This window comes from Nesoenas mayeri (assembly GCF_963082525.1).
Source record: "Nesoenas mayeri genome assembly, chromosome: 10".
Lineage (NCBI taxonomy): Eukaryota > Metazoa > Chordata > Aves > Columbiformes > Columbidae > Nesoenas > Nesoenas mayeri.
In genome coordinates, this window is record NC_137560.1 from 21,681,385 (window position 1) to 21,697,917 (window position 16,533).

At 45.6% G+C, this 16,533-nt stretch overlaps 1 protein-coding gene across 3 annotated transcripts in view; it reads right to left on the reverse strand.

Annotated features, from left to right (window-relative positions):
- CHCHD6 (coiled-coil-helix-coiled-coil-helix domain containing 6) overlaps window positions 1-16,533 on the reverse strand; it is a 111,415-nt gene that overhangs the window by 24,899 nt on the left and 69,983 nt on the right. For 2 of the 3 annotated variants that reach the window (XM_080350811.1, XM_080350810.1), the window contains 3 exons: window positions 11,547-11,682; window positions 2,350-2,445; window positions 645-713 (listed from right to left, as the gene is read on the reverse strand). In XM_080350811.1, the coding sequence (XP_080206937.1) occupies window positions 2,386-2,445; window positions 11,547-11,682 (196 nt within the window). In that variant the 3' untranslated portion in view covers window positions 645-713; window positions 2,350-2,385. Of the gene's footprint in view, window positions 1-644; window positions 714-2,349; window positions 2,446-11,546; window positions 11,683-16,533 lie in introns of those variants that run through there. The other variant, XM_080350812.1, reaches the window with a different exon arrangement.

The window sequence follows — 16,533 nt, forward strand, 5'->3', positions numbered from 1 at the left end:
GCGGAGGCCTTTCTATAGCCCTCTTGCAACAAGGGGTTTGCTTCCATTCCTCAAAAGCAAAGAGGGAAATCAATGCTTGGACATACAAGGCATATTCCAAAGGACAATCCCTACAATCAGTGGCTGCAGTGCCACCCTTGTTGAGTTTCTCCAGGGAAGCTGATGATAATGGTAAGTGCAAGTCAGAGTCTGCAAGTGGAAATAGGCCATTCCACAAGCAGCAGAACTGAAGTCACTTGGACTCCTCCAGATTCATGTCTCAAAGTTAAGTTCCTCTGTGACAAAACAGATGTTTAATAAAGGGTGAGTCAACACCATCCCCCCTGCACAAGCACCGCTGGGGTCCCTTCCCTCCACCTAATTGCCTGCTTTCACTAGATATACAGGAACTTATTACTTCAGAGCCTTTGTGCCTTCTGAGGAACATCACCGCAGCTCGCCAGCGCGTTCGGAGGAGCAGAGAGCGGGACAGAAACCGGGCTCAGACACACAATGTGCTTACCTGAGTCCCCTTGCCTCAATCAGGGTGAAAGTCCCGGCACGGTGTGGGGGCAGCCGCACGTTCGGGGAGGTGCTGGCACGGGAAACCCAGAGCGGTGTCACCCATGACACCTGGGCAGGCTCTGCCTGCTCCCCGGGGGCTGCTCTGTACATGGCAAAGCTCCCGACCTTCCAACATCTGTTTGGCTTTTATACAAAAGCATGCCAGGGCTCTGTAAGACAGGACAACATCTCTACTGACATTTCACCCCCTGGGAGAGCAGCTCTCCTTTGGCTTTGTGTCAGCCACTTTTGGCTATGTCAGAAAACAGCACGTAGCCTGTTCTCTCAAGCAAAGCCTTTTGCCTGTGCAAAGGTTCCCGGCATACAGGCAGGAGGCGGCAGCTGGAGAAAGGAGGCCTGGGATCACTGCACACAATCTCACCTTTTAGTATTTATCCACATTTACTGAACACAGCCTGGCTCTAATCTGCCCGTGCAAGAAACCTGCTAGTACACCTACATGACTGGAGAGAGACTTTCCTGCATGTTATAGGGCTCTACTGCAGCAAATGTGAATGCTCAGCAAAACAAGAAGGCGCCAGGAACCGTCTCACACAGCCTGGGATCTCTCTTGCTCATCTCCCAACCAGCATACATTTGATATTGCATTAAACGTGGAACTTGAGAGCATTCTGCTGGGCTCTCAAGTTCATGCCGTAGCTTTGTATGCACACAACCCGCTCCTATCAGCACAAGTTAGAACATAGCATGACTTTCACATTGAATAGCTTCCAAAATGCTTGTTGTTCTTGAACAAAGTGGCACCCCGTGTGCCTCAGATATTTGCTAAAGGCTGCAGAGAGGGAAATTCATTAAAACGTTACACCCTGTCTGTCCTCAGCAATAAAGCTGCTCCACAGAGGTCACTCTGGAGTCTGGACAGATACTTCAAGGTTGGCTTTTGCAGAACAATAAGGTGGGCAGCGGTGCAGCCCAAGCTCTCCACAAACATTTCCCCAGCCCTATCACGGTGCCTTCATCATGTCAGCTCAGGGTACATACACCTGGGAAAAATCCTACCTGGATCACCCGTGTGCAATACAGTTTCAATCACTGTCTACTTCTCTTCTCGAGAAGATCTCCTGAGCCTCAGGATAGTCCTGAACACAATTGGGCTTGCTACTAAAAGACAACTTTGACGTGCCACAGCAGGTCAAACAGCAGCACCAGCATCCTAGGGCCCTGAAATTATAGAGTTTGTTAAATGAGAATAATGATAAGAAGGTCACCCTCAGCGCTACTGAAGACAAAAGCTTTCAACTGTTCCTGCTGACAAGGCCCAAAGGAACCTCTTGTGTTCAAACACAGCAACCAGTGTACAAATGAACCCATGAAAAGACACAGTGGTCGTGTCAGGGAGCCCGGAGGGTCATTAGTACCCATATAATTTACCAACATACTGTGTTCGGCTGCAGCCAGCGCCTCACAAGGATACATTTTCTCCCTTCTTCCGTCCATTTAAAGGAATCAGCACAAGTGCTCAACCATGGAACTAAGATGGCATTGAGATGGACAAACAAATGGTAATTCAGTCTCCTTTCCAGTTCCTTTGGAGAGATCAACAAGTCTCCATGTCGTATCTATAACCAGAAATCCTTCTATTCTGTCAAAGAACTTCTTTCATAAAGTTATCAAGTACATAATTGAAACATAGTACATTACTTGCCCTGCTGTTTCACTCAGAAGATTAAAACCTCAATTATTTGACATTTAGAAACTTTCTGATTTTTTTTTTAATCTTATGCCAATATACTCCTCTAAATTCCACAGTTTTGCCTGAAGTTTATACCACAAAGATGTGCTTACTTTTACTTCTCTTCCGAACATCTCTCTGATCCTGAATCATGCAGATAAACACTTTGCCAACTGCGGTTTCAAGCCTGGACTCATTGGCTCACAGTCCTGTCGGCAAAGAGACTCTTTAGGAAAGTGTCTTTTCCACAGCGACCCTGCGGGGACCCCTCACGTCCCTGGGCTCTGCTTGTCTGATCCCCTCCCGTCCCACCACACAGAACCCACAAACCAGCGCAGCCCAGTATCACTGACCTATTTCCAGGATAATCAAGAGATTGCTACATAGAAAAACCTCAAGAACAGAAAGAAGGTGCTGTGAATATAACTGCTAAAGAAGAAAGGTGCAGCCTAGACAGAAAGTTAATTGCTTAAGTAGCTGGGTTGGGGCACTACATAGTGCTAAATAAGAGAATAAACTGAGAACAACCCCAAGTCATAAGTAGGAAACATCATAGAATCATTTTGGTTGGAAGAGACCCTCAAGACTGAGTCCATCCACAGCCTAACTCTAGCACTAAACCATGTCCCTAAGAACCTCGTCTACACGTCTTTTAAACACCTCCAGGGATTCGAAGGTCCCTTCCAACACAAACTATTCAATGATCCTTCAGAAAATAAGACAGAAGTAAAAGTTTTACAGCAGTCTGGTCTGAATGAAAAGGGAAAAAACTCTTGCAGCTATTATCTGTACTGTAACATGCCCTCTTCAACATGTTTTGTTCCAATATTTGAAGCGGTGTGGCCAGAAAGGTTATTCAGACTAGCTTGAGAAAGTCTAGCTAAAACCAATAGCTTTAAATTGCTCTGGAAGCATCACAAGTGTACTAGGAAATATCTCTAGACAAGGAGGCCTGTTGGGCAGACAGACGGTGTCACAGGGGTGAAAACCACAAACAATTAATGCAGGCGCGATGCAGAAACCTCTTCACGAAGTTTAGATCTTGTAACAGCTGAATGCTCCACAGTTTGGACAGAGAGGCTCTGCGGAGAGAACACACACCAGGAGAGCAGTGCAGGGGAACGTCCACAAGCCTTCTCCTCCCATATGGCCCAGCTCTGCTAAGAACTGGCTTCCTACTAATAGGAGATCTCATCCATCATTCATTAACCCCCCAAGCTCTCTTTGGCACTGCAGAGAATCACAGAACCATTTTGGTTGGAAGAGACCCTCAGGATCATTGAGTCCAACCATAACCTAACTCCAGCACTAAACCATGTCCCTAAGAACATCATCTAAACACCTTTTAAACCCCTCCAGGGATGGTGACTCCACCACTGCCCTGGGCAGCCTGTTCCAATGTCTGACAACCTTTTCCACGAAGAATTTTTTCCTAATATCCAATCTAAAATGAACGGTCAGCTAGAACAGGTTTGCTTGCTTGGTAGCAACTCTTCCACTGGACCAGGACCAATGCCACCAGAATAATCCCTGTACACGCCATCTACACAGACACATTCGGCTGATTGGTGAAGGCTTTAAATCCCATTAGTTTTCAAGGTATTCAGCCCCAAGACCTGCTAACAAAAATAGCTGATGGATGGGGTGTGAAAACAGCAAACTGCGTGTAGCAGGGACACGTCCTGCACACACTATGAGCAACAAGGAGCGTAACAAATCTCTGGTTTCCCCAGTTTGTCACAAAGACTTTGGCATCACCGATATAATTTCCCAAGTTATAGCCCAAGTTGTCAGAGAATGGATCTCACATTAGCACGGAAGGTATGGAACTCAGGGCTATTTTGGAACTTCTTGGGAGTCTGAAGACATTTGACCACTGACCTTGTGCTTCTAACCAGCAGTTGCTATCGACAGCAGTTTTTGTGGATCTGTTTCAATCTAACTTCAGCAGCAAAACACATAGTTTAGAAATTGGAAATCAACTTCTTTCTGTCCAAGACTGCTTGGTCATCAGTCTCCTGGAATTAATCTGAGTAAGAATTTCCACTTCCAACTTGCCAACACAGTGCTACAAATCTTTTTTTGTGAAAAAATCTGGCATTAAAAGAGGATGATGTATCACAACACTCACCCCCAAGCAACTATTTCCCATACCAGATAAGCCTGACTGAATACAGGCTGTAGTTCTCAGGAAAACATTGCCCAGCAAACCATCCAGAGAGCACAGAACTAGAGAAACCTGTTAGATACAGGTAGATCCACGTAGGACCCAGTAATTTAAGCCAAAAGAGAAATCATTTTTGAAAAGAGAAACAGAGAGAAAATAATATAGCGGAGAAACGCGTTCCTTTCCTGATAGTGCTTGGCCCTGCTTTGCTTGCAATTTTGATACCCAGCATCAAGAGAACTTTTCCAGATTCAGCCACTCAAAGATCACATCGCAGCATCAAGTCTGCTATGACTTCTCATTCCTGGCTGGTCAGTTTTTACAGCATTTTTATTATAGAAAAATGTTCAGGCTGCTTTTGAAAAGGTTCAGGCAAACTCAGGTTAAAAATAAGAAGAACTGTTGCACAGACCACATGTTAAAGTAACAAAATACCATAGAGTTCAACTTCAGAAATTGTAATGGTATTCTGATTTCTTTCCCTCTTTTAACCAAGCTGCCTTCAAAACCATCTGTGAAACATGCAGATGTAGATGAACGTTACCTCTAAGTATATCTGAGATCAGAACCATCAAGTGAGAAATTAGACCCAAAGGCAATTCTCCTTCACTGTAACAATGTCAAAAAACAAACAAAACCCAGAAAACCAAAAATAAATGCACATAGACTGTGCACGGAACTGTTAGACAACAGACTGGTTTTGAGAAGAGAAATGGGGTGAGAAGTCCTCCTTCCAGACCAGACAACAGACACAAGAACTTGAGAGGAAAAGATGATGCAAGGTAGGGACTAAGTACCTCTGGAAGAGGGGCCCTGAAGCACAGCCAAGGGAGCAGGAAAGTATTAAGCTTATTTATGCTCTTCTTTTCTTCAACAACAACAAACTTCAGGAGGTGATGGCACGTTTGGGCTTTACGCGGCCCGCAAACAGCAGAGAAAGGTCCTTGTTCACGTGGGTTAATAAATGCTGACGACACACGGGGCTGTGGGGAACATCAGGGCTTTGTACAGCGCTGAGATGGAGCAAATGAAGAACTTCTGCCTCCAGTCTCACAAACACTGGTTGTAGGCAGCAGCCATTCCCATTTTAAGTAGGCAGCATTTTACTCCGGACATGGCTCATATATTAAGATGGCTGTTTACGCCCCTTCAGGCAGCGCTGTATTTTTAGTTTATCCACTGATGAACTCTTGAGGATATGAAGAGTTGTGTGTAGACCCAAGACTCCCCAGAACCAAGAACTGCTCTCTTAAAACCAAAACAATTACCATTTCCATTTTTTATAATTAGAAGCAAAACACAGATCCTTTTCACCTTTGCAAATAACAGGTGAGGGTGTGCTCGGGTACAGTTAATCCACTGCTGCTCTCCTGCGTGTTTATGACTAAACAAACAGCAGCTGCCTGTAGCTTGCGGCCTCTCCACCAACTCCCTTGTGGGGACCATTTATTGAGTCATAAACTCCTCCAATGGTGTTAGCGCCACAGCATTTGCACAAATAAAGGTTGGAAGAGAGAAAGACTTTAAAAAAGAGAATTGACTTAACAGGGAAAGCAAGAGAAATGCTTTTCCAGCTACGTTTGCTTTGAGCAAGGACCTGTTGACGACAAGCAGGGCAGGCTCATGCCTGGCTGGGGATGGTTGGGTGCATCATCCTCCAGATATGAAACACCCAGATTTATCTGAAAGTACAAAGCTGAATTTCAGAAAGCTCAAACAACCCTAAAGCCTTCCAAGTTAGATATATTGCATTTCAAGTAGTGTGCTGTGTGATATATATTCATATCTCCTCGATGAGACGTGCACAGCTCTGCAGAATCCCTGGGGAGGAGGAATCCTGGTGTTTCTCAAATACAGATATGGACCTCACTACACCTGGCCAACACTTTCTTCCCTCAGCCACACACAGCGACTACCCCAATAAGTACATAAAGAACCTACAAAGCATTTTGCAGCCCATCAGAATGGAAACAACACTTTAACAAGAGCTTAATGATCCAGAATGATCAGAGATACCTGCGGTGTGGCCCATGGCATCCAGCACATCCCGAAGCTGTTTCTCTTAAGCAGATTCAGGTTGTGGAAACAACAGCTCCCAGCAGGTCACACTTCAGCAGGATCCCAAATGCTTAGGCGAAGCTGCTCCATTAGGATGGGACGTTGCACGACAACCTGCGGCATCTTCTCAGCAATCCAGGTCACTGCCCATGGATTGGAGACAAACTCCCTAAAGTCTCAACGCTTCACCGCGTGTGCCAAACGGGACCCGGGCTTTCACCAGGACCACTTGGAAAAGCAGGAGCAGTAAACTGACCACACTCCTTTTTACTGCAGTCAAGGGCAAAGGAGAACGCAGTCGGCTCAAGGTTGTGTTAGAAGTCTGGAATCCAGTCAATCAGTGTTTTGCAAGGGCTTGTTTGCACAGCAGAGTGACTCACAGTAAACGGGCGTGAATTCTCCCTGCGCTTCCATTACAAACCCAGAATGTTCCTATACAGAGAAGTTGCTGTACCATAAACTCACTCACCAGTTTACTGCATTGTAATTTCCTTATGTAGACAAGCCCTACAGCCTTGATAGAAGTAGGTTTACCTTTGTCTGTTATGAATAGCAGACTCGTGGGAAGTGAGACACAGAATAGGGAGAAAGCGCAGAATTATGAATGGCTCCTAGCTCAATGTATACAGCTCCTATTGACAAGGGAATACATGTGTCTGACTACGCAGCTCTTTATAGCTTGGTTTGGCCAGGAGCGAGAGCACGAAAACTTCACCTTGGTCCTTATGTGAAAAACAGGCACCTGGAGACAGAGGAAAACACTTGGGAAAGGGATACACGCTCTTCACTATCAGACATTTATTGGCACATAGTCGCAAGAAGCAGGTTCTGTTTGAAATCTCAAAGCACGTGAATATACGGTCACCAGAGGCCGCATTCTTCAAGCGGCAGCTGGTTGGAGATTCCCCAGTACAGCCACTAGTTACTTAACAAATTAACCAACTAAAATTACACGGAAATTAATATTTGCCGACTGACGCAAACAGGACATAAGGGAAGCAGGATGGGTCACAAGTATTCTGAAAAGCTTGCATGTGAGTGCATATTGCAGAGCAAGGGAAGTAATTCACTAATAGGACTCAGACTTAAAACAAAATAATTTGGTTTTCCCTTCCATCTGGATTCAAAGTAAGAAATTACGCAGATTCCCACTGCCCACTCTCCTTTTCCTTCCACACCCTCTTCTCATTGGCACAAGATGAAACCTTGGGGAAACAGCAGCAGCAATTTTCAGTTCTCATTATCTAACGGGAGCAGTAGCTCTTGGTGAAACTTGCGGTCAATAAACTACAGGCAATTTTAAAAGACACAATGGGAACTGCCCCTCCCACAGCTGTCCCATTATCCCAGCTTTTATTAGATTTAAAGCCAGCGATTTTTATGCTGTAGCTGGAGTTCTGCAGAGCCACGAAAACAGACCACCAGAAAAGATAAAACACTCCTAAATTAAACAGAAGACGTTACAGTAACATGCTCTGAAGTCAGAGAGCTCCGCAAGGCAAAGCACGGGATGCAGCAGGGATTCCAGCCTTAGCGGGGTGAAGCTGCTGCAGGACGCCGGTGGCAGCACAACCAAAACTGAACGTTCAGGACGGTGTAAGTGACAAAGTCAGTGAGAAGGTTAGGCAGGACAAGTTGGAAGCACATTAGCTATGAAGGCAAACAATCAGAGCAGGATCCTGCTCCAAAACATCTATGAAAGTCCCAGTATGAGCAGTAACTTCAGAGTTCATGGTGAGGCTGCATCTGGGGCCAGTTCTGGGCTCCCCAGTTTAAGAAGGACAAGGAATTACTGGAGGGAGTCCAGCAGAGGGACACAAAGGTGCTGAGGGGTCTGGAGCATCTTTGTGATGAGGAGAGACTGAGAGAACTGGGGCTGTTCAGCTGGAGAAGCTGAAAGGGATCTTATGTTGATAAATATCTCCAGGGTGGGTGTCAGAGGATGGACCAGACTCTGTTCAGTGCTGCCCAGTGACAGGATATGGGGCAACAGGCACAGACTGAAGCACAGGAGGTTCCATCTGAAATACGAGGAGAAACTTCTTTCCTTTGAGATGCCAGAGCCTGGAAGAGGCTGCCCAGAGCGGCTGTGGAGTCTCCTTCTCTGGAGACATTCAAACCCGTCTGGACGTGACCCTGTGTGATCTGCTCTGGTGACCCTGCGTTAGCAGGTGGGTTGGACTGGATGATCTCCAGAGGTCCCTTCAACCCCAGCCATCCTGTGATTCTGTGATGTGTCTCCCACGTGGCAAAGAAACGTTCACTTGTGGATGGTGGTTCGGGTGACGTGTTGCAGGTGGCTGTTTCAGGATCGGCTGTGCCACGTTTTCACAGTGCCAATTGTCTCCCTTGCCTACACAAGAAGCCCTGACGACCAGAAAACATACAACCCAAGTAACATCAGTCACATCCCTATCATGCACTACAATAAAATAACCTGTTCCAGTAAGAGGGCCTGGTACAGGAAATGAGTAGAAAATAAACTTCAAAACTCATTAAATGATTCCCTGATATATTTGTCTGTGAGGCAGAAGTAACCGAGGGTGCATTTCAGCTCCGGGCTCAGAGATGTGCACAGCAATAGGCAAAGGGAAATCGGTGCCCAAAGGAACAGTCTCAAACCAACACAGCAAGGGGGAAGATGCAAAGAATTATTCTCATCCACTGTAAGCTGTAATTTTCAGTCTAGAAATCTAGAGCTCGCTTTCTGAGAGTCTAATGTATACCATGCCCCGGAGACATTTTTACCAGCCATCAAAAGGAACTTGCAGAGAACCAGATGCTTCATTAAAGAATATTCACCAAGCCTTATAAAATCTTTAGTAAAAAGCAGAAGAAAATCACCAGCGTGCAAGTGAGCTCAAGTCACACATCCAGCTTTGATTACCATCTCCTGTACTGGAAAACAAATTGCGCTTATAAAAAAAAAACAAAACAAAAAACTCTCACTAAATCAAGAGATTCTGGTGTCTCTTTCCCACATGCCTATAACCTGAATTTCCTGAATGTGGAATGCGTGAGACAAAGCCATTTGGTAGAAGATGCTAATTTAAACTTAAAGAAAAAAGAACAGCTTAAAAGGGGAAGGGAGGAGGGAGTTTTCATCCTTCATGAAGAAACACGACAGCTTGTGATCGCTACGTATATCTGGGGAGTCAGAGCACTGGGTGGGAGCAGCGAGGTGAATTGTCAGGGCTTGAGCTGTCCTGGGACAATGGAAACTACAGACGTACTCCTGACACAAGGTGTATTTGAACATGTACCTGCAGAACCTTCTAGTTCCTATGTCTGGCTGCAAGGCTTGGTTACCTATTCCTTAGTCTCTCTCACCCTTTCTTAAAACATAAGGAAGGAGATTTCCTGCCACATTGTCATCATCCACAACAAATTAACGTCCTATGCGCTGCCCCTTCCAGGGAGTTTCTGTAACACTGTGGGGAAAACAGAATTCTCAAGTTCACTGACCACTCTGGGAACTAAGACGACCCTTGGTTTTTGGTTTATAAAGAAAACCTACCAAAACCCCAGCACCCAAATTCAAAAAAAGATGCAATAGGATCTTTCACTGCCCTCTGCTGTTCCCAGTCATTTAGGTTCCAATTTAGTCTTTGCTAACGCGGGGCTGGGGCTCGGGGCTGGCAGCGTCCCAGCCCCGTTCTCAGGCGGGCTGGAGCCGCAGCTTGCAAATATGCTGAAGCTTAATGCAATCTGTCTTCTTTGGTAATCACATTCCACGTGAACTGCATGCAATAAAGATGTATTGGTAAATGCATTTGCTAAAGATATACTCTACCCAAAAGGCTACAAGGCTGATTTAGAGGAGGCAAGACGGAGGCATCAGGTAACGCGGGCTGGCGATGGGTGCGCCGATGCTCTGCACGCAGCAACACGGGCACCGCTTCGCTTTAAAGCCAAGAAAGGAAAAGAAACCACACGTTTTGGGAGCTGGGGAATGCAAAGATATCAGAGAAAAGCCCTTTCCCTGGCAGCTTTAACCTTGCTGATTTGCAGACATACAAAGACCTTCTTTGTAAACAGGAAGGAAAAAAATTCCACTAGGACTAGCAACAACATTTGGTCTAATATATCCTGACAATTTTCCCATCTCCTTCTGTCGGGCTTCTTCTGGGAGCCGGCTGGCAGCTTGTTTCATGTTATACTTAAATCAGGCATGCAGGCTCCCCTCACAATGCTAATGCGACAGAGAAAGACGGCTTTATGAAATCTCCACCTCTCCCCCACCCTTTGCATTAGTAATCCCATGACAGCAGTCTCCGTTTTCTATTCCCAGAAGGCTCCGTTCTTTTCCCCAAACCCACCTTACTACAGTCTCAGCAACTTTTGGAGAATTTGCTACCAGTCCCCAAAAAAACAAAGAAAGAAAAGCCTCCCCTTGATCAACACCTGAATTCTCACGTGAGGAACAGCATCCGTTACGCTCCAGACACCTCAAGCAGCAGCTTATGTCTTATCACTCGCTTTTCCCAAGACCACATCCTAGTTGTAAGGTCCAAATAATCCTTTCTCCTTTCAATAGCCAGAAATTCTTCTAAGGTATTGAGCACCCACTGTCCTAAGGCATCAACAGAATCTACCACAGCCTCTGCATTTCAGAAGGAAGAGCCACAAGGCTCAGAGTTTAGGAGTGAGCGATTTTCTTAACAAGCAGCAGCTTTCCCCAGTAAGGGGAAATAAAAGGAAACAAGACCTCCAACTGCGAAGTCCCATAATGGGAGGATGTTTAGAGCCTGTTCAAAATGTTGCTGACATTGGCAAAATAGATTTGCCTACCATTCGCAAAACACAGCATCGGAGAAGGCAGAACTTGGGAAAATTATCGTGACTGACTTTGAAACCTCGGTGCATTGGTGCTGCTGTTTGGAGGCAGGTCGGTAGAGCAGGACCTAATGATGGGAGTGAGCCTGGAAAACGTGGTCTGAATGCGGGAAATCAGATCCCAAAGAAAACCTGTCTCCTGCAAACATTATAACTTGACTAACAGATACCACAGCTCTCGGAAACGCTTCCCAGAAGAAAACAACATGCAAAACAAGCCAGCAAATACAACAGGGAACCTTTTGTTACCTTCTGAGCTGTACTAACGCAGCGCTGATACTCCTTAGCCAGCTCGGAGCATTTGAGCACTTCACGTTTGTTTTCTTGGTAGCACTTGAGGATTTCAGACTGCAGGCCGGCACAGATGGGATCCGTGTTCCTCCTCCTGCGGGGAAAACAAGCACAGAAAGATGTGTGAAGAGGAATTTTCAGCCGCTTACTACCATTTTACCAGCGGCGCACACACTGATCTCATGCTGGAGTCACCTAGGCCTAAAAACAGAGAAACTGGTGGGAGCTGCGATCACCAAAGTGTGTCAAATAGCCAGTGTCTTTCAGCTGAAAAATCCAGAGTAGTCAGCAGAAAGGAGGAACACTTTCTTTCGAGGTTGGTCTGCAAAGCTGTTTTACCCTTGGATAAAACATCATCAAATCCTCTATAATCAGCAGAAAAAATACCAACTCCAAGAGGTTCAAGGGTTGTCCCGGCTCACACTGGAAAACTTTGGCGGAACTCGGGAAGCCGGGCTGGGTCTGAAACAGCCCGACAAGGAACCGAATGGACTTGTTGAATAAGCCGCCTAGATCTATTGAATTCTCATCTGTTTAAACACTTCAGAAAAATCTACCATGGTCGGAAGCACTGCAGTGCTCCCAGTGACTACATAAACGCCAGAACAATAGCAAGACCAGTTATCTTTTTCTTTGTATTTCTGCAGCGATTAGTACTCATACCCCGTAAGTGGCATTGACAGCTACCCAAGAACAATTAGAGATGATGTTCTTACACTCTAATGTGCCTGTGTACATATGGCACATCATCAGCAACAGCACCAATAAAGGGAAGGCCGTTGTAAAACGATACCGGCAACAATGGCACAAGCACAGAAACAACAGTGTCATCAGCTGCACAGACAGGCAGACACAAATTGCAGGAATTTGCAGCACAATTGCCATGGTTTGTTATACCAGAGAACAACAGAACATATGCTTAGGTGTAGCAATCCTCACATGCTGCCCTCTAAACCATAAATCCATTTAGTTCCTTGCATTTTCTGCCCTAATCTGCTTAGAGGTATCTGTGCCCAAATATCAAACGCACCTCTTCCTTCCAAAGTACTTGATGCTACGGGCAGGAATTAATGCCACGCTATGATATGTTCACTCCCAAATAACAACAGGCACTCATTCAGCAACCGGGCAAGAAAACACAACCTGATCCCAGGCTTGTCCCGTTCTCACAGGTGGAACAGATTTCTAAGAAATATGAGATCTTCAATCAAGATTCATCAATGATTTCGACAAGGGAGTAGAGTGCACTATCAGCAAGTTTGCTGATGACACCAAGCTGGGAGGAGTGGTGACACTGGAAGCTGTGCTGCCATCAGAGACCTGGACAGGCTGGAGAGCTAGGCAGGGAAAAATGTGATGAAATAGAACAAGGGCAAGTGTAGAGTCTTGAATCTGGGCAGGAACAACCCCAGGTTCCAGTATAAGTTGGAGAATGACCTATTAGAGAGCAGCATAGGGGAAAGGGACCTGGGGGTCCTGGGGACAGCAGGGTGACCATGAGCCAGCACCGGGCCCTTGTGGCCAGGAAGCCAGTGGTACCTGGAGTGGGTTAGAAGGGGGTGGTCAGTAGGTCAGAGAGGTTCTCCTGCCCCTCTGCTCTGCCCTGGGGAGACCACACCTGGAATCTTGTGTCCAGTTGTGGCCCCTCAGTTCCAGCAGGACAGGGAACTGCTGGAGAGAGTCCAGCGCAGCCACCAAGATGCTGAAGGGAGTGGAGCATCTCCCGTGTGAGGAAAGGCTGAGGGAGCTGGGGCTCTGGAGCTGGACAAGAGGACACTGAGGGGTGACCTCATTCATGGGGATCCATATGGAAAGGAGGAGTGTCAGGGATGGAGCCAGGCTCTTCTGGGTGACAATCAGTGACAGGACAAGGCATAATGGGTTCAAACTGGAACACAGGAGGTTCCACTTACATTTGAGAAGAAACTTCTTTATGGTGAGGGTGTCAGAGCCTGGCCCAGGCTGCCCAGGGGGTTGTGGAGTCTCCTCTGTGCAGACATTTCAACCCGCCTGGACACCTTCCTGTGTAACCTCATCTGGGTGTTCCTGCTCCATGGGGGGATTGCACTGGATGAGCTTCCCAGGTCCCTTCCAATCCCTCACATTCTGGGATTCTATGATCTTCTAAAAGCCTTTAGAAATCTCAGGTATGAGTTTCCAAACCACGCTCATTTTTGTAAGGCGCTCAGGAAGGACCAAAGGAAAAGAACAAAACATTTCTATTCTTTCCGTATCAGTAACCTGGTTGCTCCTTCAGAATATTTCCAAATGGTAGCTCTTCAGTGCTCAGTCCTACGACATACATGGACTAGGGATTTATCAGTAACAGTACGACAGCCACACTCTAAAACACTGAGGTTTGGAACAGAAGTGACAAAAGATACTACAGAGACTTCATTTTCCACCTCTTCATTAATCTTACAGCTTTTAGGAGAAACTTATCCCATGCGCAGCCCCTAGAAGTTAGTGCGCATTTCTAATTTCTATGTTCTATAGCAAATCGCCTTTAAAGCCTCTAAAAATCCACGTTCTAAAAAAATCATCAGATTTTGGAATAGGAAAGAACCCAGGGAGAGCTTCAGAAACTCATAATGTTGGCATTTTGCTTTGTCGCTAACTTTAATATCACTCTAATCAAATCAATGAGACCGTGGAAATGATACCAAACAATACCAGGTCAGGAAATACCACCAAATCCCTCAATTCATTGAAAAAGTTAAGACTTTTAAAATTAGGTTTTTTTAAACTCAGTCATGTTAAACTGAAGGGCATTTTGTAACCGTCGGGCAGAGAGCTGGAAGAGCAGAAAGGTACAACAGGCCGCAAAACATCGTCTTTTTATCTGAAATGAACAATACAGTACAAACATCTCTGAAATACTTAGAAGAAGGCTTGAGGTTGCTATTGTCAGTATGAGAGCTATAGGAATTGTGCCTTTATTTCTTTTTCTGTTCATGGCTAAAGGCTACCAGAGGCAATGGAGCAACCAGCACCGAATGGCACATGTTGCCCAGCAAGGACCTAAATCAGCACTTAAACCTGCGACTTCCCACAAGACGGAGAGGATTTAGTGGGTACTAAGTACCCCAAATTGGAACAAGAATATTCTCCTTTATTCCTTCAAAATTAAATATCAAACTGTGGCTGGGCAGCAATTGCACCAGCTTCTCAAAACAGGTTTGGAGAAACTAAACAGCACCACGCAAAGTTGGGTAATTATCAATGCAAATTACACAAGCCAGTATATTAGTGCATTCACAAGTGAACTGGAAATTCAACCAAACCAGTTAAATTCTACTGGGAGTGGAGTTTCACATTGGAACGGGAAGGTAACGCTGCTCGCGACACAACTGTCCCCATGTCCCACCAGCCAGTGTAATCTGTGGAATGAAGGGACAAGTTCACGTACAGCCATGTAACACCAGTCGCACCTTCCAGTCTGGCTTTACTCGTATATATCTGAAAGGAAAAGGAATTACACATGAAAACGCTGATGGAGACCAGCAACGTGTAACTGCAAACATCTCCATTGAGAGCAATGACACATTGACTTCCAAAGGAGCTGGACCTTCATCAACCACCTCCCTTCGGCCCCAGCTCAAGGGTGATGGCACTAACCAACCTTCAGAACCCATCTTCTGGACACTCCACTCCACTGATGTTGGTAAACACCTCATTGTTTGAGGGTTTTTATTATTACTTCTTAAACTACGAGGGGGAAGGAATGTAATGGAGCAAGGTGGAGGTTGGAATACATGAAGAGCAGAGGACTAGTATACTTTGACCCCACTTCTAAAATGGGTCGCAGTTCTAAGCATAATACACTACCAGCAGTAAAGGTAGTCAATTAGCCTCTGCCTAAAATAAAACGTGGTGTGATTCCTACTGCAATTATCAAAATAGATTTAAGAGGTTTACTGGGAGCAGGCAGGAAAAGGCAGGAAAGGTTGGGCTGGGATGATACCCACAGACAGGCAAGTATGGGAGAGGAGCTCTAACAATACACCTCTGAAATAAACACAGGACCTACAGAATATGAAAGATTAAGCCAATAACACATGTTTAAAGGAAGAGGGAAGGAGAAAAGATGACAGGTGGGAAAAAGGAAAGGCTGAATCTAGAAATAAAACTCATTAGTGGTGCCTCACCCGTCGTAGTGGGGAAAGAAACCTTGGCCTCGCCGCTGGTCAAAATGCACAACGTCAGATCTTCCTCTGCCCCTCCCATGGAGGGATCTAAGCCAGGTCTTTGTCTGGCAAAGAAGGGAGAGGTTTTCTTAAAATGAGACAAAGAGCATCCTTCTCTCTGCTGTCCCTTGAGGTAAGAGAACGAGCATGATCTTGCTGCGTTTTGACACACCGAGAGTTACCAAATCCTTTCTATCGCTGCGTATTCCCTTTACTTAATAAATGAAATCTCATCAACTTATCCTTCTTCTATTATCACTGCTGACATCAATCTGATAATATTGGCTTGGCGTGGAATCGTGCTATTATATGTCCTCCTGATATTTAATTTAAGAGAAACGTCTGCAGTGGGGTGAATATGTGAAGCAAGCTTTTTATTACTGGCAGCAGTAAGGACGCTGGGAGTGAATTAGACATTCATCTTAGTCAGGGCCAATCTAGTGGCTCAGAAGAGGTTCTCTTCTTAACCCTCTCCTAACTGTTCAATAGCGGCAGGTAACGGCTGCTCCAGCCAATAACTGCATTCATTTGTCTTGGCAAATTCATTTCTACATGGATATAAAGCCCACGAAGAAGTGCCAAGTGTCTGGGAGGTTAAAATAAGGTTCTTCAAGAATCTCCATCATAAGCTCTGCAATAGTAGGTAGAGTGTTGGTCTAAATGTCCACCAGTTAATCAAGAAGCAACACAGCTTCCAAAGACAAAGACAGAGACTTACTGCAAGCAGTAATTAAGGTGGTATCGCCAAGATACGGACC